At 40.3% G+C, this 23,251-nt stretch overlaps 1 protein-coding gene across 2 annotated transcripts in view; it reads right to left on the bottom strand.

The window, feature by feature from the left end:
- The window catches only part of ERBB4 (erb-b2 receptor tyrosine kinase 4), a 590,564-nt gene that overhangs the window by 135,745 nt on the left and 431,568 nt on the right, over positions 1-23,251 (bottom strand). For both annotated transcript variants that reach the window (XM_077181048.1, XM_077181049.1), the window contains exons 9-15: positions 21,990-22,116; positions 19,185-19,258; positions 17,897-17,987; positions 16,212-16,411; positions 9,105-9,237; positions 6,874-6,967; positions 5,291-5,445 (exon numbers count right to left, since the gene is read on the bottom strand). In XM_077181048.1, coding sequence (XP_077037163.1) covers positions 5,291-5,445; positions 6,874-6,967; positions 9,105-9,237; positions 16,212-16,411; positions 17,897-17,987; positions 19,185-19,258; positions 21,990-22,116 — 874 coding nt within the window. The remainder of the gene's footprint in view (positions 1-5,290; positions 5,446-6,873; positions 6,968-9,104; positions 9,238-16,211; positions 16,412-17,896; positions 17,988-19,184; positions 19,259-21,989; positions 22,117-23,251) is intronic.

Genomic DNA, 23,251 nt, shown 5'->3' with positions numbered 1-23,251 from the left:
TTCCAACAAAAGCAACAAAAACCAGCAAAATGGTGTCTGCTGATTCAGACCTTTTATTCTGCTTTCCTTACATGCTGCCAAGAGTTCTCCACCTGCACAATCAGCAGGTGCTCACCAAAGGCACTGGAAATGCAAAGAATCCAGCACCACTAAAACACAGCCATGGAAAAGAGTTTGCAGAACACGTGTGTGGCAAGTGTGGATGTCCCTTGCCCCCATGAAGAGCAGAACTGGTTTCCTGGTCCCCTGCATTCAAACAGCAAGTCAAATATACATTTACACAGCAGTCAGGATTCTCAGAGACTAAAGTTGAGCTCTTTGGGTAAAAACCACCTGATCCCCTTCAGTGCTGCATGCCCAGCTAGGCATTCTAGCCATGGGGAGTATCTGGCCCTTGGCATTTAAGGAAACCAAACCATTTATTTCCACTCTTTAACAAGATCTCAGAGCCATTTTATTAACAGGCCCTTTGGCTGTACATCTGCTACAGGCAGCAGAGGTGATCTGACACATCACTAGACTGCAACTTACTTCTGTTGAGGCATTTTAAATTTAAGGTGCGTTCCCCAACTCTTTTAAAGTTTGCTTTTTTTTCAGGTTGGCTTTGATGGAAGGATATGCATGTCAAAAAACCTGAGAGTTGAAATAAGCTCCCACAACATCTTCTTTCTGCTTCACCATCACTTGCCACTCCTCAGCTTTTGCTGCATTTAAATTGGAATCACTCTGCCATTAGAAAATGAATTCAATTTCCCTGTACCTGCTCATCAGGGAGAACAGACCAAGCACACCTTACCCTGTGTTTGTTAACTTGAATTCTTCTTTTTACATAAGACATTTACTCTGACATGCAAACACAAACTGGAAGGATTTCCTCAATGACTGCTTCCTCCAGCATATATGCAGACATAAAAAAGATGTGTTAAAAATCCAGATAATGCATAAATTTAAGGGTTGATTTAAACACAGTTCAAAAACTTAACAGAGAGAACTCTTGGAATTTTAGCTGTCCTGGGCATCAGCACTTCAGAATTCAGGACTGTCTGAATTGTAACTCATCTCAAACACATCCAATGATCCTTCCTTTCATGGCATTCTCAGCAATTTGGAAAAAACAAGCTCAGCAATGAAGGAGGCTGAAGAATTGCTCAGATTGTCCATTTCCTACCATGCTAAAAAAAGCTGAGCTCAGACTCTTGCTGTAAATAAAAAGAAGAGCATCTTCAAATTAGAGGTCTAAGAGCCTGCTACTGGTTTAGAGAACTGGCAGACTGACATCAAGAGCTTGTAGTCTTGGAGTCACTTCACATGTTCATTTGGAGAACAGGATTGAATCCAAACTGTACTGCTGGACCTCACCCAGTGCAAGTTGAAGTGTCATTGATTTCTATTTCAAATTGTAATCTTCTTCAGTGGGCTTGGCTTCCCCAAAGAGAGCACTCTGTCCAGGTGCAATTCCATTACTCCTAGTGAGGCAGTTCCCAGGTTCCTCCTGAGTGGCTGTCCTCATTTCATTCAGGGAAGTACAACACTGTGTGAGTCATGGCAGTATTTATTCACAGGGTATTATGTACCACCAAAAAAGCACCATCAGGTATTTTTCCCCAGGAGGGAACTCCCTTCATTCCAGGCTTTTTGACCCATATAAGCCTGACACAATCATACATGCTGTTCACACCCAGTGTTCCTTCTGCTTGGAGTCTGGATGATATTTTCTTTTCCAAGTTGGCTCTGTAAAATGAACTGGTTAATTGAGACATGCCAATTCATTAATGATATATTCAGTACCTTACAAAAGTTCAATACAGCTTATCCAGAAAATTACACTTGGAGCTCATCCTAGCTTAATAGATAATAATCCTCTGAAAGGAAATTTGGGGTTTTGAAAATTGCAGTAACAACTATTTTTTTCCAGGAACAAGCCAGAAATGTTGTCATTTATCAACCTTCTTTAAGATTGAAAGGTGGGGTTTTAACTTCACAGATACGGGGTGACAAAGCCATTCCACACCAGATGAAGTCTAAAAAATCTTGGTGACTGGAAACAAACAGAACTGATTTTACAATGGTGTAAGTGGATTATCTCTGGGCAGGAGAAAACCTTTTTTTGATGGTCACACAATTATTGTTAAGGATAAAATCAGGCAGCTCTACCCAAGGGCTACTGAGCTAACAGGTGAGAGGAACAAAGCTGAACTGGAGCAGGGGCTGGGAGGAAACCTTGCAATACAAAAAAGAAACAGTTTTTCTTATCCAGAGTGTGCTTTCAGTATCCAGACTGAATTCCAGTCCATCTGGAATTAAAACTTCCTTCCTAAAAATACATCAAAGCTTTAGAGACAACATGGTGCTTCTGCCCTCCAATCCTTTCAGGGCCACACACTGTTGCTGGAGCTCCCCTGACTTCTCTGGTCATGGCTTAGAAGGAAAAGAGCATTTTGGTGAGGAGTAATGCCCTCCCTTCAAAAAGCTGTGTGACAAAACACATTTGTGTGACAAGGGGAGGTGTCCAGTGAGCTCTCCCATTCGTGTCCTGCCCAGCAAGGAAGCAGGCTGTCACTTGCTGTTGTGTAATTAGTGTTTTGTTCCTGTGCAAGTGTTCAGTTTTGGCTGGCTCTGCAAGAAGAGGCACCAAATGCTTTCCAACTCTCTTGAATTGAGTGGGATGGCTGTCCCACGTGCCTCAGATCTGCTCCAAACTGGCTGCAAGCAGCTGATACTTATCACAGGCATACAAGGGCAGGAGCACAGTGGTTGCACCCAAGGAAGTCACTGTCTGACACTTCTTCTGGTCAAAGTGAGATCATTAACAGGGCTGGATAATTACATGCCTATTAAGAGAAACAGTCATTATGCTTGAATAAGGGAGGAGAATGGTGCTAGCAAACCTCACTAAAGCAGTCCTCTGCAAATGCCAAGATGGAACCTGTGGCAAAACACAGGAAACAGAGGTGGGACAGATCCTTTCTTGGTGACAACTGGTGGGGATGACTGGAAACACATCACATGAGAACTAATAACCTATTTTATCAAGCAGCACTGCAGGAATGAGATAATGCCATCCTGGGAAGCATTGCTCTGCAGCAGCTCAGCCCTTCTGGATGGGTGTCCCAGCTTTACTGAGAGGGCACTGCTGTAATTCCAGCACTTGATCTGGCAGCCAGGAGAACAGATGTGGGGAATGAAGCAGAATTAAGTTCTCACTACCTTTCAGCCATGAGCCAAATAACAAGCTGTGTTCTCTCCACAACCTATTTCAGTGAAGAATCATGACCAAGAGGAATTTAGGCACTACTTTCTAAAGGAAGGGTATGAAACCAGAGAATTCAGCCTTGAAGGAGGAAAGGAGAGAGGAACTGATTTCCCTTCTCTCTATGGGCATGTTCAGGCCCTGGCAATGTTGGCAAGAAGATAGACAACCTGCAAACCCCAAACATCTTGGACAGTCATTAACAGCTTCATTAACATAACTACATGCCACTAAGTCTCTAGGAACACTAAAAGGAATAATAAGCCACGCTTACCCAGACTTGGGGAGAAGAGAACATTGTTTTTCTAAGGGATAAAAAAATACCTAAGAATCGACACATCAACTTTTTAATAAGAGGACAAAGACTTCCACAGGGAAATTAGTGTCATGGAAAAGGGATAGTTCCTCATCTGGGAGATGGGAATATCATGGACTTTGTGTACACAACTAGGGGAGACACCTTTAGCCCTTTTACTTGTCCTTTCTCTGGGGATGGGTACACTGTGGGACATTCTTTCACCTAATCAGAAGGAGAAAATAAAAAGGAGGGAAAACCAGAAATCCAAGGATTAAAAGGACAACATAACTTGGCATAAGGGAACCCAGTGTCAGCAACAGTTGCCAATGAGGGCTGCCAAGGTCTGCTAGAACTGCCTAATGCCCTTCATATTTGTGCATGAACTAGAATGTCACATTTTCAGCACAAGACATAAAAACCTCCCGTCTCAATCCAGGCAGATAAAAATAAACAGCCACTTGCAAAATATGAATGCCTATGAAGAAGTGGAAAGGCATGGAAAACCTTCTGCTCCCTTCCTGGTCTAGGAGAAACACAGCTGGGCCACAACTAGAAATAGCTGGGTCAGTGAGAACTCCTCAGGAAAGAGGAGGGAATAGGAAGAAGTGTTGCTCCCTGGAGGCCAGGAGAGCTGCAAGGCACAGTACATCCATCACACATCCATGGTTTTGTCAGATTAGATCAGCATTGGCACCTTCTCCATCTATGGAAGCCAGGACCAGAGCTCCTGGAGTGAGCTGGTCTTTTAATATTATGTCTTCTTACCCTCTTCTTCCACAGCAGCAGCATTTTTCTTATTGCATAACTGATTTAAAGGGTCTGGGGGGGAGACAAATCTGTAACAGATCCTGGCTGTGTCTCTGTGATCTCCCTCTCATTTCCCTAATGGTTCTATTGTAATTAGATTTGCAAAACCAGCAAAAGGTCTCATTTTGAATGGCAACAGCTGTTGACATCAAGATTACATTGAATAATTTACTGGTTTAATTTTAGCTGCTAAACAATAAGAGCCTCTTGTTGAAGATTATTTCACTGGCTGATGTTTTCTCTTTTTCCCATTGCTGCCTCTTCCTTTCCTTGTATGCTGGACACTGAATTGCCCCATGGAAAAGGCAGTTGTAACTTACATAGCCTGTGCAAAACTACAGGTGTGCATGTGACCATTGTTTTGTTGTGCAGGTTCTTCATTTTGGCTCAGATCCATGTGCTGTATTATTCCAAGTGTAACAAATTCCAAGTGTAACAAATAATTCTGTGCACTTTAACAGGACTTCAGAAATTGATGTACAGGAGCCTGAGACTGAGCAAAGTCTGGTTTCAAACCCTGTGATCAGTCTCTGTAGGGAAAGGAGAGCAGTAACACTTTGGTCTCACAGTAGTACTGCAGGCTTAGTTCACCAAGTAGTAGAGATTCTGTCAAGGAGCAAGTACTAAAAACAGTCATTTTACAGGCCTAAAACTAAGTGAAAGGGCAGCATTTGCTACAAACCAGTGTAGAAGGAAAGCTAAGAGCATTGCCATGGAAAGTTCTTCTCTGTGCTCTTCAAAAGGGTTTTTCTGGGATAAACTGCTGGGCGTTCGTGACTAAAACCTGAGAGACTGAAAACCAAAGGTTAAATTCCGACTGCACACTGTCTTTTCAGGAGTGGGACAAATGCTTTACTAAACCAAACTAGCTCTAAAGCACCCTGTGCTAGGAGCAGTGCATGGATTGGAGGGCTCCCTGCAGAGCTGGCACTCACCCCTGGGTGCAGTTGGGATGACACGGATGGCACTCCCGATCCTCATCGGCGTACTTGAAAATGAAGCTGTTGGCCCCCTGCAAGCCATCAGGGCATTTTTCCACACAATTTGGACCATCCTTAAAATGGAAACACTTGGTGCAGTGGTCAGGTCCCTGGAGAGCATGGAAGAAAGAAATGTAGAGCATTCAAGTTACTCTGTCCTTTCCTGCTGCACTAGGGTTGCCATTGGCACACACTCAGCAACACCTGCAGCAGCTTCTCTTCCCAAGGAACTGGGAATTACCTGCATGGCTCCAGCCTCTGTTAGGGAGCAGCACACACATAAATCCTGCTGCTTTTGGCCATCTGGCCACTTCTGTAGAGTGCCAGACTAATTACCAGCTTCTAGATGGGCTTCTTAATATTATTGGTGGGCTTAATACAGTGAAGTGGGTGCCCACTTGAATGCTGAGAAACTTTCTGCTACACTATTCAGTACTGAAGCAGCTTTGCAAAGCCTTCAGTGGGATGTCCTGCCTCTGCACCCCAAAACTATTTTCCACAAGCATGCTGCACAATGGCATCTGGTCACAGCAAGAATGAAAGAACACAAGGTCTTTCATTCTACAAGATAAATGACTACAAGGTCTCCTTAATACACATGAAGACCAAATTGTTAAGACCAACAAACCAAGACTCCTGGGCAATGTATAAGTAAAATTCTAAAGCTGTGATGATAAGCCAGTTTATAACTAAATCAGGTTGAGCATTGGCCTAGGATTTTATGTCAATACACCCTGCTACAAATCCAGATTTCCCTGATGGGCTGAACACTTGTAACATTTGCTACTTGCCTTATGGCTGTATGGCAGAAAACCATAGTATTGTAAGAAAAATTATGATGCCTTCCTTTTTTCCATTCAGTAAGTCACAGAAATAAGGAAATAAATCACAGGCTATATTTTCTCAATTATGAAGAGCCTAAAATACAACTCCTCATTTCCAGTATACTTGTGACTTTTAATCTTGGTAATACACAGCAAACTAGAGGAAAGAGACAATTTCTATCTCCCAAATGAGCAGTAATCTTTGAAAGAAAAGTTACTGGCCATTATAAAGGTGAGAAAGAGTTAACCATCATTTAGGATGCATGAAAAATGCTATCTATCAAAAGAACTTAAAGGCTAAGTACAAAAAAACCCCCAGCATATTGTTCAAACTGAGGGACTGAGACAAATTCCAGCACTTTTTTTTTGGCAAGGGGGGTGGTGTATAAAGAATGAAAATAGGGATAAAAGAGGGCACTTAAATCCCAACTGCATGCTGTCAGTCTGTAAAAATTGCATGCACCTGAACCACTAAAGCATTAAGACAACTTAAGAAATAAAAGGAAAACCTTCAGAATCACTTTCTTAAGGAGGCAGATCCAAGGCAGACCCCAGCACCAATTTAGCACGAGCAGAATTCCTTCCCTACAAGCAGAATATTTGAGTCTTCTGCTTTTGTTTCACTGATTTTTTTTTCCTTCAGCACATTTTTACCCTAAACCATAACAAACCAAGCAAACCAAACCCCACAAACATGACAGGCTGTGTCCTTACCGGCCCGTAGCAGGTGATCATATTTTCCTCCATCTTCTCACACTGGGGATCACACTCCACGCACACAGAGCCGTTTGCAAACTCTCGGAATTCCCTGAGGAAATATTTTGTGGGCAGGTTAGGAGAAATCTGACTCCAAGACAAAACTGAGCTCACCTGGCTGGGTCTTCACCTGATGGAATTGATCTCAGGAGCACTGAGGCCAGCAGCCTGTCATGGCCACCACCTCATCCACAGGCACCTGAAGCAGAGACACCTTCTTCACCAACATAAAATGTGGGAATTTATAAAATCAGAGCTGCTGGCATGCTCCCATTGTCATAACCATGTAGTGAGACAGATGCTGGAAAATGAAACAGCTCAAGACACATTCCTAGCAGTCCCATCCTGTTGGTGATTTGTACAGAGCCCTTGGCTGGCAATACAAAACTATAGTGGGGGCCTTCCTCTCATTCAGAAATACAGACTTCATTAACAGGACAAAACTGCTGGTTTCTTGATTTTCACCTACAGGACTGTGGCTCAGATTCAGGAAGCCACTTGCCACATGTGAGCACTGATGGCAGAGCTGCCCTTGTTGCAGGTAGGTCTCTATGAACACATGCTTTAAAGCCTGTTCTGCAAAAGGCTCAATGTTTTCAGCAATAATTCTAGCCTGAACTCCCAATCTATAAACTGTCAAAACACATCCTTTTACTCATTTATTTCATGTATCCACAAGAAACTACCACTTTTTATTAACCACTTTTAAGGGGGGGGGAAGGTAGGTTGAATTTCTTCCTTCAAATATTTCAGCTGCCAGTTTCCCCTCACCACAAACCTTCAGCACTCTCCCAACACAACACATCCCACATTGTTCTAGGCCAAGATGAATTCACATCTGAGCAAGTTCTTTCTCCCCCACTAAAGACAGACTCAATCTTTGTAGTGGGCTCAGAGTGGACCAGGCCAAGCTTTGCAGGGGGATCCCATCTTGCTGCATTAACCAATTACAATATTTGCATTAACCAGTTACACATGTGCTGCACACTCATTTCAGGGGGCTCCAGAAGCATCCAGGTGAAGGTTCTGAGCTCAGGTGATCACTGCTCATTTCATTCCTCTACAGCCATTAGGATCTGCTGAGGACATCAGGATGGAGCTGGGGAAAACCTCACTTGAGCTCACCCTTCCCTGGCTCTGGGAGTGGATTTCTTCTGCTGAGGACTAAAAGAGATGTCCAATACAGCTTGACCCCACCCTGCAGAACTGTTGCTGCCCTACAGCATCAACATGCAGAGCTCTCCCACAAACAAAAAGTTCTCCCCCAGCCCAGGTTATAAATATTTTCACATATTTAGGACAGAACTGAGCCTGTGGAAAGTGTCAGTGCTATTCACTGATGGACAGAGAACAGAACATACTGATTGAGTCTCATCATGCTCTCACTGTGACAGGCTCCATGGCAGCAAAAGACAACAAGGAGGGACCAACTTATTCCAGTACACTGGCAACACGACTGGGGTCTGCAACTCTCCTTATTGGGGGGTGAAGGGGGAGGAGAGAAGCTTTTAAGTACATAAAACTGTGCTCTGACAAAGAATTTTTTGCAAGCCTTCTCCAGGTGGAAGAGTTGAGAATATTTTCATGCATTTGTGGGAGTTCATTTGCTCAGGTCAGCTTTATTTTTCTGTCATAAGGCAGATTCAACCACCTTGTGCTGTGGAGGTATTCCCCCAGTATAAGCAGCAATAGAAAAAGGGGCAAGAACTCCTACTGGTTTTTAAATTTATATTTGTGTGTACAATTACACAGTGCATTATGAAAAAGAGAGTGAGTTTTTCTACTTTGGGGTCCTTATTCAGAGAATTTCATTATCAGATGCCTGAATCCAACTCATCTGAAAGAATATAATTGTATGGTTCTGAAAAAGAGTATCAAGTAGGGAAAAATGAGGGGTTTTTGGAAATTTTTCACCTAAATCAAACTGCTCATGTTACCAGCAATACAAAAGGTGCAAGGTGATGATGCTGCACGAGAACTTTAGTCAGTGGAATACCAGGGAAAGCATTCCACATAAGCTCAGATTTAGAAATCCTTAAATCTTACCCCATGACATGTTTCACCCCAAACCAGTAATACTGGCAGGGGAGCCAGATGCTGATTAATGCAAACCCCAAATGACTTGCTCATTGAAATCCTCAGCAATGCTAATTAGCAGCTTTGGGGAGAACCCAAGGGCAGTGTCTTACCCGTCGTAGAGGTTGCAGGAGTCGATGCAGGTCCTGCCCCGGATGAAGCGCTTGCAGGACAGGCACTGGTCTGGCCCTGGCCCCCAGCAGCCATCACTGGAGCACAGCTCGTTGCACACCATGCCATCAGCAGCTGCAGAGACAGGGGTGCTGTCAGGAATGCACACAGCCCCCCCAAACCCAGGGCAAAACACCCCAGGGCATCCCACACGCTCCGAAACGTCACCGGGGCGTCCCCACTGCCCAGGAGCAGGTGAGACACGAAATTCACTTTGGTCCCAAATCCACTGCAGAGTTAGGTGAAGTGTGCTGTTTGCAGTTGTTTAATTTGTTTAATTAATTTACTGTACTTGTAAAACACCTGTATTAATTTACTAAAAACCCAATTAATTTACTATACTCGTAAAAAAACCTGTAACTTACAAAACTACCTCAAACAAAATAAAAAGAATGCAAACTTCCAAACTAGAGGAAGATAAGAAGAGACACAGAGACCTTGAAAGAAGAAGCAAACCAAAACTGAAACCACATTACAAGAAGCAAACCAAAACTGAAACCACATTACAAGAAGCAAACCAAAACTGAAACCACATTACAAGAAGCAAACCAAAACTGAAACCACATTACAAGAAGCAAACCAAAACTGAAACCACATTACAAGAAACAAACCAAAACTGAAACCACATTACAAGAAGCAAACCAAAACTGAAGCTACATAACAAGAAACAAACCAAAACTGAAACTACATAACAAGAAGCAAACCAAAACTGAAACAACAAGAAACAATCAAAGAGGTCGCTCTGTACAAGAACTGATAGGAACAAACTGTAACGTGAAATTAGTAAATATATATAAAATAATATAAATGAAATATAAATTTATATTGTATTTCAAAACAAATATATAAATATAGAGTACATTTATATATTATATAAATATTTACATAATAGATTAATTCATAATAATGCATGTATATCTAATGACATATATCTATAATTTATTTTATATTTATATATAGAATATTATACTATCCATTATATTTTATGTAAAATAATAAAAATTAAATAGAAATTATATAATATAAATAAATATAAACCTATTGTGAAACTTAACACATAGACAACAAATTAAGAGACAAAAAAGAAACCAGACTCCCAGAGAGTGCACTTGTTCTTTAAAGAACTATCCCTGCATGCACCCAGCACTAAATAAAAATACACACCTACTTCACAACGTGTACAAGTTTTTTATATAGTTTTTTCCACAAATCATAGGACAGAAAAAAACCAAATCACCATTGTGCCACAACACAAATACACAGAGCACTCAGCTGGAATATTGTACAGACTCCTGCTCTGCTCCTTTCAGAAAAAACTGAGCAGGAAAAAGATTCAAGACAGTGCTCCAAGGATGATCAAAACCAGAGAAGAGCTTCTAAACCAGGAGTAAACAGAGAGGTAGGGGAGAAAGGACATGATTAAAGCTGCTAAAATCCTGAACGGCAAGGAGGAGGTGAGTAAGCATGAAACAATTGTTCACTGCTGCTTCCCAGTCCCTTGTGGGCATTCAAAGAGACAGGAATCCAATAGGGTTAAAATCTGAGATTTTTCTTCATAAAAAGTAAAGATCAACCTGTAAAATTCCCTGACACATGACATGATAAATGGCAAAAATTTAAAGGATTCAAAAAATCAACTGTCTGAATCTACTAAACTTCTATTAAACTAAAATATCAAATGCTACCTATGAATTGAGGACTCCCTGAAAGAAAACTTATGGACAGTGGGGAAATAACTGAAGGAAAGACACCATTAATTGTGATTTTAAAATTGTTTACAGCAAAAGTACCTGAAGAGCCAAAGAGCCTTTATATTAAAACCCTCAAGCCCACATGAAAATACACAATAAACTAAGGGTTAGAGGGAAAGTTTGTTTCAAACAGTGTAAGTCTGTATTTTTATTTCATATAAATCATTCCCTGTGTAAATATCTAGATGATGAGACAGATGGAGAAAATGAGCAAAGAGCAAAAGGAACATATTATCTCTCCAGCATCTGAAGGAAGTCTGGGTGCACTTTCAACCTAACCCTGGCACATGAAAGGACAGAAATCATTTGAATTTATTTTTGCACAATGCAATGTTTTACACAGATGGATTACACTCTGGACTGAGTAAATTAAACCCAGCAAGGACCTGAACTATCAGAGATGGCAACAATACAGACACTTGTTTGCTTTTCAAACCATTGGAAACAGCTTAAGAGGAATAATAAATGAAAAGGAGGTGCACTGCTTGAGTTCTACCACCCTCTCCAATACTTCCTTACTCAATACACCACAAATCACCTCAAGCATGAGAAGTCTGAACATGTTTTATAAAGGCTGGGATTTCATTTTTTTTCTTTCTATATCACATATAATTTTTAATGCTGATATCCAAAAAGTACTCAGAAGTATCTTTTTGGATTTTCTTTTGCCTCAAAGCTCAAATCAGGAACAGGTAACAAAGTTATTTCATTTAGGAGTCATTGCAGGTGCTCAGTATGCTTTAAAGTGTATTAATTATCACAGATTCCAGCACAGCAAGAGGGACTCAGGGGGCCATTTCAGAGAGATGCTTTGTCCTCCTTCCCTGAGCTCTGCTGCTGCAGCCAAAGGAGCCAGAGCAGCACAGCCAGGAGGAGCAGAGACACAAAATTCAGCTTCTCTTTACTGTCCTCACCTGACTTCCTTTTAAGCATATTAACCTTTTTATAATAACTATCAGATGTCAGTAGTTCCACTATGCTGCCACTGCCTGAACCTGCAGATAAAAACAAAAAGAAAAACCACGAAGCCAGAAATTCTTCTAGTTACAATTAAACAAACTTTTTAATATAGTTTGATATGGTTTTTGTTTTCTAATCAATCAGTCATTTTAAATCTTTGTCATGCAACAAAGAAAAACTTAACCTGGTTTGGAGAGCCCTTCATTTCTCATTTTTAATTTTAAGAATATTGCTAGCTCTTCTGATTTCATTTTTCCACACTCATCACAGAAAGGCAGTTCCTTGTTTGCTTTCTCACCTTCTTTGTGACTTGAAATTGTGATTTACTACTAGTGATTTCCTTTCTTTTCATTCTTGTCCCCCCTTCAAACTACTCTGGGATCAGAATTTATTTGCACAGACAGAGTATTTCACTAAAATATCTGCCCAAATAACAAGGGATATTATTACAAGATAGCTCCAAAAATACAGTGAGTAACTGTACACAAATAAAAAGAGAGTTTTTCAATAAAGAAAATCATGATTACCCCATTGAAAAGTAGCCAACACAGTGCCTGTAGTCTTATGAAAAAAGCAACAGAAACAAAAAGATTATGATTTCCTCCTGAAATGTTTTCATAAAAGAATCTTGGCAAGGAGGGAGTGGTTGTTTTGACAACTTATAAAAACTCATTTCTCTCGCCTTTCTCTTCTTTAATTGTGGGGATGGCTAAAGAAACATTTCAATTTCTGACACATTATTTGGCAATTCCATGGGCTGAGCATGTTCTGCAGCTCCAGCACATCACATGGCCTTACGTGTAAAGAAATAACAATAATGTTCTTGACAGAAACTGAATTTTGTCAGGAGTTTTAGAAGAAGGACTCATGCCTTATTAATGGGGCCACACAGGTTAGAAGCAGAGAGTTTGAATGTTTTTCCCCAACCTAAATAGAACACAAGAAAATTAGCTACTAAAAAAAGAAAAATTATTTTTATTTGGCTATATGCTTCTGGGCCTGATCCAAAGCTCCATAAACTGAATAGGAAAACTCCTGCAGACTTCAATTAGCTTTACATCATGCCTGATAATGAATGTAATCATTTATTCAAGTTGTTAATTGCTGGCTAGATTGATATAATTCATAATAATCACATCTCTAACAACCTTTGCCTAGAAGGGTTTCACCTTACACTGCAGGTGTCACTAAAGCTGAGAGAATTGCTCAAGTAACTTTGGATAAAAGAACATTTTTTTTCCCTGCATTTATTTTGTGTGCACTCATATTTCACATGACTCACCTCTGACTATTCCAGAAAAAAAAAAAAAAACAAAAAAAAACCCAAAAAAACCCAGAAACATGCTGGAAAAAAAAGTAGACTTTCAGACTTTTCACTTCAGCATGGAGCAAAGGTAAAATCTCCCTACCCTTTTCTTGGTGGTTTGCTCCATTCTCTGTGCACATGAGCTTGGATGCTGATATTCCCTCACACAGATGTGCAAAGAGAGGAAACCACTGTTCCTGTTGGGATTGCATTGCCCTCCAATTGGAGAGAAAAAGCCACTGTTCCTGTTAGGACTGCACTGCCTCCCAGATGGAGCCACTTGACCCCTGGCCTGTGTTCATTGTCCATTTAATGAACATAGGTCAGAGTCCATTTGTAAAACCAGCCCCTTGAAACTGGAGCTTGCTTTGTGACTGTTTAAAAAGGAAACAAATGAGATATGCTTTCTTCTTGAAGATTTCCACAGTGTTAAATCTCTTGAAATGTCTTTAGGAGTGTTTTTCTTCCTGGAAAATGGTAAGTGTCTATTATATAAAATCCTCACCAAGCTAGAGGGGAAATGAAGTTTGCATTTTCTCTTTGTGTGCAAATGTAGTGACAAGATATTGCATGTGAGAGGAAGATGTGACAGCACATCCCAGTTTCCATTTGCTCTGGAAGCCCATCTTTCAGTAGCTGTGGCAGCTTCAAAGGGACTCAAACTGAGTGATCCCAGGAAAGGGCAAAGAGGTTTTTGACAAAGAAGCCCTGACAACTAATGCAAGATTATGTTCCAAACTGCTGTGTTCAATTGTTGTGTCCCAAAGCTCTCAAAAAAAGTGAAACAATTGGGACACTGCTCCATGAAGGGCAAAAAGCACCTTACAAAATTCACCTGAGTGATTTCCCATTGTCTCATGACATGTGGGGGTTACAGAAACCTGAAGCAAAGAGGAATCATTCCTGTATGAGACATGAGGCCTGTGGTCCACCTCATTACTGCTTAGTTTCTTTTTATATTAAATGTCTGGGAATGAAGGAAAGTTGATTGTTCTTTCATTAAATGCTGCATGAAAAGCAGACAGCTAGAGCCAATCTGTTGTAAGAAAACATCAGAGCACCAAGACCATAATTTTTCTCCCATAGTAAGCAGTTTTTCATCTGGTAGAGAGGAAACCTGTGCTCTCCAGGAGGTTCACAAGTTCATGTATCTCCTGGCAAGGTGGGACCTAGTCAGATCTGGGAATGTAACCTTAGTGACTCTTTCACGGTCAAAAAAGCCTTGAGCTTCTTCCTTTTTCTGTTCTGTCAGCCCAAAAATTGCATATGGGAGATCTCAGAAGAGCTAATTCTTTCTTTATGCCATACAAAACACAGTTGTTAGAGAGCACAAGTGCAGAACTATGTGGTTCCTCACCACATGATGCTGTTACACTGCAGGGGAAAGCAAAAAGCAGTGCCACAGTCCTGGGCAGATGTGCCATCCCTCTTGGCAGCACCTCTATTTTCCAATAAACACTCTATTTATAGCTGGCTTTCTATGTAGGGGCAGAAAAAAACCCTACACACTCAGGCACAGCCACAGTAAGAACTGTCTGCAGGGACAGCAAGCAGCATTTTCTTGAATTTCAGTTTTCCAACTTGTATGTAAAGAAATAGCCTAATAAAATAATAATTCAAATGCCACACAACCAAAACCATGTGGAGATCAACCAAACAAGACTTTGTACTTCCTGTGGCTCTCCCATGGTAGGAGAGATTAGAAAAGGAATTGAGCAGCACAGACAAAGCTCCAGCTGAATTTCACCTAACACTGAGGGTACATTTACACTATTGTGATGAGCACAGCCATTCACTCTCTCAAAACAGAGCAGAACAGCACTTCAAAGGGAGGGGAGAGGAAAAAAAGGAATTAAATCCCTCAAAAAATAACAAATAAAACCACCCTCAAACCAGCAGAAAGAAAGAACTTAAGTGCAAGTCAAAAATACAACCACAGCTTGAGAAAACCCAAAGCAAACATTTTTGGCAGGTCAGAGCACAAAAACCAGCAATATCACTTAAACATAAAGCAATTTAATGAATCTCTTCTCCTGCAAGCAGTCTAACAGATGCTTCAAATGAACTCCTTTGCTGCTACAATATGTCTGTATTGATGCAATTTGCTGCCTGATTTCTATATAAACAAGTTATTTTATCTGCTACAGAGCTTTCTTTGGCTTTTCAGTGCTATGATCTCAGCCTAGGTACTGGCATGTAAGCTTTCCTGAAGCAGTATTTTTTTATCAGATAAGTCAAATATGAAAAAGAACAACTTGGTGACCTAAACCAGTCCCAAAATCACCATTCTGGATTAAGATAGGGCCACTTAGGGTGGGGGAAGCAGAAGATGCTAATCCCAACTCTGTCACAGACATATTTTATCGACAGTCCTTTCATTAGGAAATCCTAATCTCCCAGCTTTTCAGGAGAAAAGGATAAAAATCCTTTTCTCCAGACAAGCTGGGAAGTTTCAGCTTGTCCATGTCTTGCTGCTTTGGAATGTGATTTGGAGAATTGTTTACCCAGCATGTGAAATTGATGACCAACAATAGCCACCTGTGTCAAGGCTGTGAACAGTCACAAGATTTTATTATCATGCCTTTTCTTTCCTTGCTACCTTTCTGATAAAATCCTTTCTTCTATTCTTTTAGTATAGTTTTAATATATCATTTTCTTTTAATATAATATCTATAATAAAATAATAAATCAGCCTTCTGAAACATGGAGTCAAGATTCTCATCTCTCACCTCGTCCTGAGACCCTTGCAAACACCACCACACCACTCCATAAGGAAAGGGCTGTAAAGTCATGAACATTCCAGTGACAGCCTTTGGAATTCATATTTGTGAAACTGGAACGTTCACATCATGTTAAGGAAGCAGTGAATTCTCTCTGCTCCCTTTCCTTTGTTTACACCTTAAAAAAAAATCCTTTTCCTGCTCAGACTGGGCCAAATGCCTGGATGCTGCAAGTGAGGAAAGCTCCCCTGATGCCCAAGGAGCTGCAGAAGCCTGCAGGTGAGCTGGTGGCAGTGAGCAGCAGGTACTTACTGCAGTTCTCTGCCTTTTTGTTCCTGTGGATCACTGTCTTTTGGCTGGGGGTGCTGAACAGGCTGGTCCAGTTGACAGTGTGGTAGTAGCACAAATTGCTGTTGTCTGTGATGTAGATGTTGCCAGCACTGATTTGCTTCAAGGACTGGAACTGCAGGGAAGTGATGCCTTGTTGCTTTAGGATGAGCAAGGAAAGGCCACTGGGATGAGAACAAAAGTGAGAGAAAATAGGAATTAACTTCAGAAGGCACAGTTTGCTATATGTGATAGGGAATTGCCAACTGGAATTAGTTCCAAGTGTCGAGATGATCTTCCTGCAAAAACTGAGAATTGTTCAGAAAACCTTTACTTTGTGGTAACACAAATGTTTTATGAGTCAACATCCAGTTCCATTGGCTAGGAAATGATGAGTCCTGTCAGGAGTGAGATACCACAAGCTCTGATGCTCATAGCACTAGGCCAAGTAAGCCAGCAGAAGTCCTCAACCAGTTTCATTTCATCCATTAACAGATTTTTTTGTGATAATGTGGTGATAGGAAATCTGAAAATAATTCAGGTTGTTCTTTCAATGGCATTAATAGTTTGAACAGCATTAATACTATTAATACACCACATTACTACTAAACCACCCTATGATAGTTTATATGCTAAGGAAAATATATTAAAACATCTTCTGTCAGGCATCAAATTAATGCCATTTCAAGTAATACAGGAAGAAATTGTTATTTTCATGGATTTTTTTTTCTAGCTCACTCTCTACATTTCATTTTTCTTTGGTTGTAAGATGTGGTTATCGCCTTTCTTCATCAAAGGAGCAGTAAATGATTGTCTGCACAACATGAAAATGACTGCACATATTTTATGACTGAAGATTAGTGAAGACAATATCCAGTTTCTGGGCATCCTTTAAGTTATTGTATTTTAATGATGATAATTGTTTTCCAGCTGTTCCAAATAAAAATTGCTGCCTTGGAACAGAATGCAGGGCTGTAATTCAACCTCAAGGTTTCACTGCTGTTCATATTCTGCTCAAGTTGTTTAAGATGCCAGCAGAATCCCATGTCTGATTTACTCCCTCTCCAAAGTGGGGATCCAGAGGTTGCTGTATAAATTACTCAGGTACCTCCTTGGGCTTCCCCCAGCATTTCTTATGTTCAAACCAATTTCTCCATCCGAGTTTCCACACAGAAACATGAAACATCTCTGGTAAAAATGGCACTACAGAGCTCATGAACTCCTCACCTGCAAGGTGCCTCAGTGATTTCAGAGTTCTTCCACCTTTTACCTCTTCTTAAAAGCACTTTGTTGTTTGGGCATATAAGCCTGCACGCCTAATCACAACCATATAAACTCCTAATAATGAGGCTAAGTTCTATTATTCATTCCTTTTAAACTATGGTTCTTCACAAGGTATTTTAAACCATAAATGTAGTTCCAGTCAGTGTGATAATAGCTACAGCCATGAAACCAAGACTGTTTTTTTTTAAATAATTATGTTGAGAAGGTATTACCCATTATAAACAACTGATTAGCAAAGATACTGATAATGAACACCTTGGTAACAGAGGAAAAAAATGTATCCATTTACAATGTCCTTCCCAAGGGATGTTGCATTCTCTGCTACTGAACAAAGAATCACAGAAAGCTAATAAAAAAATTATTCCACCAACAGAGAAGTACCTTACCTATAGAGAGCTCTCCCACCAATGGTAACCAAGTTAGAAAACACCCTGAAGTCTGTCATATTCTCAGGCCAAGACTGTATGTTCAAATACCCTGAAGGAGGAAAAAGCAAACATGTGAACACAAATTATTTCAGCCACGCGTGAGTTAGGACAGGCTTAGCCTAGAAAGGAAAGACAGTGCCAGCTTGAGGAAAAGTAATAAATGAGGAAAGCTGCAGTCTCTCAGGCTGCTCACCACCATATCCTTCAAAAAAAAAAGAAGGAAAATTGTCCTAATTGCCAAGGTGAGGACTTGGAAAGTCCTCAGGATGTGTTGTGCTGCACAGACCTCCAGAGAGGACAGCTTCCCATGCCCTTGTCTCAGCACTGGGCTGAAATGCAGTACATAGAGTTAAGTAATTACAGGGGTAATTCCTCTTTAGCAGCATGGCTGAGACTGTCCATTATTGTGTTTAGGAATGGCAAATAATATTCGCCCGGATGCCAGATTATCCTTGATATTAATTAGGAAGAGATTAAAAGTTTACTTTCATTTTTAATCCCAGTGGTTTGCTGAAATTCACAGCTTTTGAGAGGTGAAGCACGCTGAGCTCCATGCATCAAGCTGTGCTGCCCAAAGTTATTTTGGTGGGTTTTTTGTGCATGAAATAGAACAGGTTTTTTCTGCATTTCCCTCCCTCTATATAATCAGACACCAAATGAGAACTCAGAGCTGTATTATCTCCCTCTGTGTCCCCCTCATGGTGAAACAAGAACACACAGTACTGAGTACCCAGTTCTATGACCCCATTGAAAAGTCACAAAAAAACAGGACACACCAACACCACTCACAACCCCATTACACATCTGTCTTTAAAGTACAAAATCTAACTTGCAGCAGCATCCTCTGTTAGACCAAGGGAAGGAGCTGTAAAAGCAGACTAGAACTTCCAAATGCTTTCAGGTGAAGAAAATGGTTTCCCACATTTCAGCACTATTGTCCTCACATTTCCCTCCCATTTCCCTCCCTTGCAACACTAGCCCTACTTTGCTAACATGGGACCAAGGGCCTTTGTCTACTGAGCATCTGCCATAATGGGCATCCTGTATTCAAAGGACAGCACACTTGTGAAAATCAACTGATAGTGCAGTTTTCTGTATAAATTTTCATTAAAATGACAGCATGGTCAGCTTAATGAAAACAAGTACCTTGTGTTCTTCAGAAAACCCAACACATGACAACTATAAGTGCAAAGTGAGAATGAGTTCATTAATTAATGCAGATTATAGGAGATCAGAAGTGTGTTACCTGTTATCTCCCTCACTGTTTGGAAGATATTTAATTTCTCTGGATTGATGGCAGCGATCGTGTGATAGGGGTCTCTGAAAGATTAAAATCACACAATGTGACACTCTAAATAAGAAAAGATCAGGTTCTCACAGCCACACCATGCAGGAAACAGCATTAAGGTGCTTGCTTTTATGAGGATATGCACCAAGCTTCTTCAGCCTTTTGTTCCTGCAGATGTGTCTAACTTCTCCCACATCATCTTGAAGGAACATAAAGCCTATTCATGTTTTAGCAAATATTTATGCTATGGAAAATAAAGGAATTCTAAACAACCATGAGTGACCTTCCTGAAGGAAAGATGAATTTTCAGTGTTTTTTCCAGGAATGTATACCAGGACTAATAAAGCTGCTTCTGAAAGAAGTGACAAGCTATGAGCAAAATTAATCTAAAAGCATGCCAGCAGTTCCTGACACATGGCATTTAAAGGGCACACTTTTTAGAAGGTGTTGAACAAGGAATCTCTAAAACTATGGATCCTTGTCAAGCAAGTTTGTCATTGAGAAATGAAATAACCTCCAAAAATTAAAACTTTAAACTTAGAATATGTCATAGTGTAAAAAGATGAAGATGACCTCCATTTTAAGAGTGCCATCATTTAGTAAATATGTTACTTTCCTCTCCTATTTAAAAGTTAACTAGGAGATTAAACCAAACCAAAATTCCTCTGGAATAGCATATTATGGTATTTTTGTGTGTTTTCTGAGAGCAGGAAACATCCCCAATAAATATGGAGCACACATTTCCTCCTCTCCTCCTTCTGCTTTCCAGGACATGTGATTCTTGGAACAGAAATGTGCAGGTGGATCCACCTGGCTGTCTTTGGGGACAGGAGTCACAAATCTGTGAGGTGACACACTGGTGGGGTCACCTCTAACCACCCTGAGCAGCTACAAAAGGATTTCTAGAGTGTTAACAAAAAAGCCCAGTGGGCCACAGAGGCATCAAACACATTTTAACAATGTGGGGCTCTCACAAAACTAAATAACAAGTTTTGACTACCTAACAGAAACACAGCACTTGGCTTTCAAATTGCATTACCATCAAAAAAGGAAAAACCCTTGCCTGCAATAAACATGAGGCAGCTGAATTTCACCTCTAAATTCTGAAGATAAAATAGCTTTAGAGATGCAGATATACAATTAAACCCCTTAAACAGCCAAATGTCTGCTGTTTTATCAACAGATAAAACTGTAGAATAGTGTATATCTTAATGACTTTAAATAGATGTGTAGAAAACATTCATAATTACATCTATATATATTTACATAAATTATAACAAATCCCAAAGACTTGAAGTTCATGTGTTCAGGAAAGAACTAGGCTACAGAACCACAGGATCAAAATATAGGACAGGATCAACTGCAACAGCACAATTTCCAATGGAAACAACAAAAAAAATATTTTCTGCATTTTTCATTGAAATTATTCTCTGCCACACCAAAAGTCTTCCAATTCCCCAGAGAACCAGATTTTACGTCCCTACAATCTAAACCAATAAAAATTCATACTCTAAAATTTGCAGTTCACTGTGAACAAATGAATTTGTGACAAAAGTTGAAGAGGAAATAAGTAAAATTGTTGTTTCTCTATACTGCCCATTTATATAACAAACTACTTGTATAGTCAGTGTCATTTTTTAAATCTCCCTTTCATTTTGCTGGTTTGCAAAATGCCATTGAAACTTTAAATAAAAAAGTTGTTCCAGAATTCTAGATTTTTTCATTCATTCTCAAATCTTCTCTTCTTTTAACCTCTACTAATGTAATCCATGCTGTAGAAAAATTTAGGGTTGCAGAACTCTGCCCTCATACTTTAGGCTTGCTGAAGTTAGTTTTTTTCATCAAGAAGGAGACACAAAGTGCTACATACTTTCAACATTACATGTCCTACTCTTCTGTAAAACAGAATAGAACATTCTAACTTTCTGCTTATAGTCCAAATTTAGATTTTTTTTCAGACTAGTACAATTTTATTCAAGGTTGGGTTTGGTTCTTTTAACTTCGAATTTTAAATTAGCTAATATAATTTTTCCTGCAAAAGCAGTCCTTATACTCGAAATTAAATTTCATGTAATGCGCTGGATTAATCCACACAAAATTGCTCAAGGGCTCTAGCTGCTTGTTGTGTATTTACTTGATTTACTTGATTTTTTCCCTGTCCTGTGAGATTTAACAGGTTCCCATCCAGCCTCTCAGTGGGTCATTTGGCCAGAGCAGAGCCATGTGACACTTGGAGGAGTTTCTGGTTCTAATACAATGAGCAAAATTGAAACCAAAATACTGGATTTCTACACCAGTGAATTCTGAAACTTGAATAGATTCTTCAAAACTCATTGACAAGAGGGCAGCTTTTGTGCATGTGTGTGTACTGATTATGACAAGCTATGCTAAGAGAGGCTGCCTCTCTGCATATTCTGCATATTATTGCCATACAGAATTTAAACAAACTCATGGAAGGTGACTTTTCTCCCTTCTGTTCTCTGATCAGCCTTTATTGTAAGCCAGTATTGAGGACCTCATAAAGTAACCAGAGAATCATAGTTGTCTTTTCTCTTTTTAGTGCAAACAATTAATCCATCCTTTCTTTTCCTAGAGGTTGAATCTTAAGAATCAGGCAATGCTTTTTTTCACAATGGAAGGCAGAAAATGAATTGATCCTGGATCTGCTATTGCATAAAAGAAGCCTGCAGCCATCATTAAGAGGTGGATGCAATTGGTTTCAGCTGGCACCATGACATAACATCTTAACATTTTGTCACTTACCCATGAATCCCAGTGACAAGGAAGATAAGGTTGCCATTGATCTTGGTACAGTTTACAAACTTGTCAATGTTGCTGGAATCCACTGTCTGAGCTGACACCAAACTCCCTGTCCCAATGCCATCACATGCTGCCAAAACAAGGAGCTTGTGTAAAGAACTGGGGAGAACAATTACTGAATCAGAACACCTTGGCCTTACAGACACCAGTCTTCATCTCATTCAGCAGAGAGGGGATCAAACAGCATCCTTGACACATATTCTCAAAGAAGCACATCCCAATTTAAACCCAACATCACCCTGGCACACAGGTTAAGGTATTTCACATGGGATCTAAAGGTGAGTATCAGCCACACAAACCACAGCACACAAAAATCCCACTCAGCCCAGCCTTACCAATTCTTGGTGCACCAGGCACTGCAGAAACTGAGGGGCATAACATTGCTGGGGGAAATGCTGCCTCAGATTTTAGCTTTTATATTTTTCAGATTCTGTGCTGCTTTAATGAGTAGTTCTGACACTTTAGGGGTTGGTAAGCTCTCTTCACAGAGTAGGGAGACAAAACAATCCCTTCTCTAGCTGGGGACCAAGGACAAATGATCCAAATCTCAGGCCCAAGAGAATAAACAACATGGGCTGAAGAGAGAAAAACAAGAAGGATGGGATTTCATAAGCTAAAGCTGTAATTGGATAATTAACTCCAATATGCAAATGGACCAGAACTTATAAAAGTGAGAGACCTTGTGACCAGTTGTCCATTTTGTGACCATTTTGGTCCATCTTGGGTGTAGCCCTGGCTGGGCTCTTGTGCTGCCCAAGGTGCATCCATTGAGGCCTTTTAATGAATCCCTATTTTATTCTTTAACTCTGCCCAGACTCTGCTCTAGGTCAGCCTTCACAAGGCATCACAGAGGTCCCCTTCTCTGGTGGATTTGTGGACTTAACCATCCATGCCACAAGGCCCTTTAAATGTTGTATAAATAACTTGTTATTTATCAGCTCAATCAGCAAATTAGTGGTACCTGGAAAAATGGGCAACCAGCGAGGAAACTTCTCTGTGTAGCCTGTCTATGTAATTTACTGCATTTCTGGGACACAGGATGCATCCAGGAACAAATTCCTCATGACTTCAACCACATAATCATGTAATCTCTCTTCCTGACTGGGATCCTCTAATGGCTATTACCAGCAGAAGCTTTTACAAACATGTGATAGCTTTCTTCCTGAGAAATTAAGGAACTCCATACCTGGGTTTTCACGTATAAA

The sequence above is a fragment of the Agelaius phoeniceus genome, chromosome 7 (assembly GCF_051311805.1).
Source record: "Agelaius phoeniceus isolate bAgePho1 chromosome 7, bAgePho1.hap1, whole genome shotgun sequence".
Classification (NCBI taxonomy): domain Eukaryota; kingdom Metazoa; phylum Chordata; class Aves; order Passeriformes; family Icteridae; genus Agelaius; species Agelaius phoeniceus.
The sequence above is the reverse complement of the archived record's forward strand: the minus strand, read 5'-3'. Positions and strand labels throughout refer to the sequence as shown.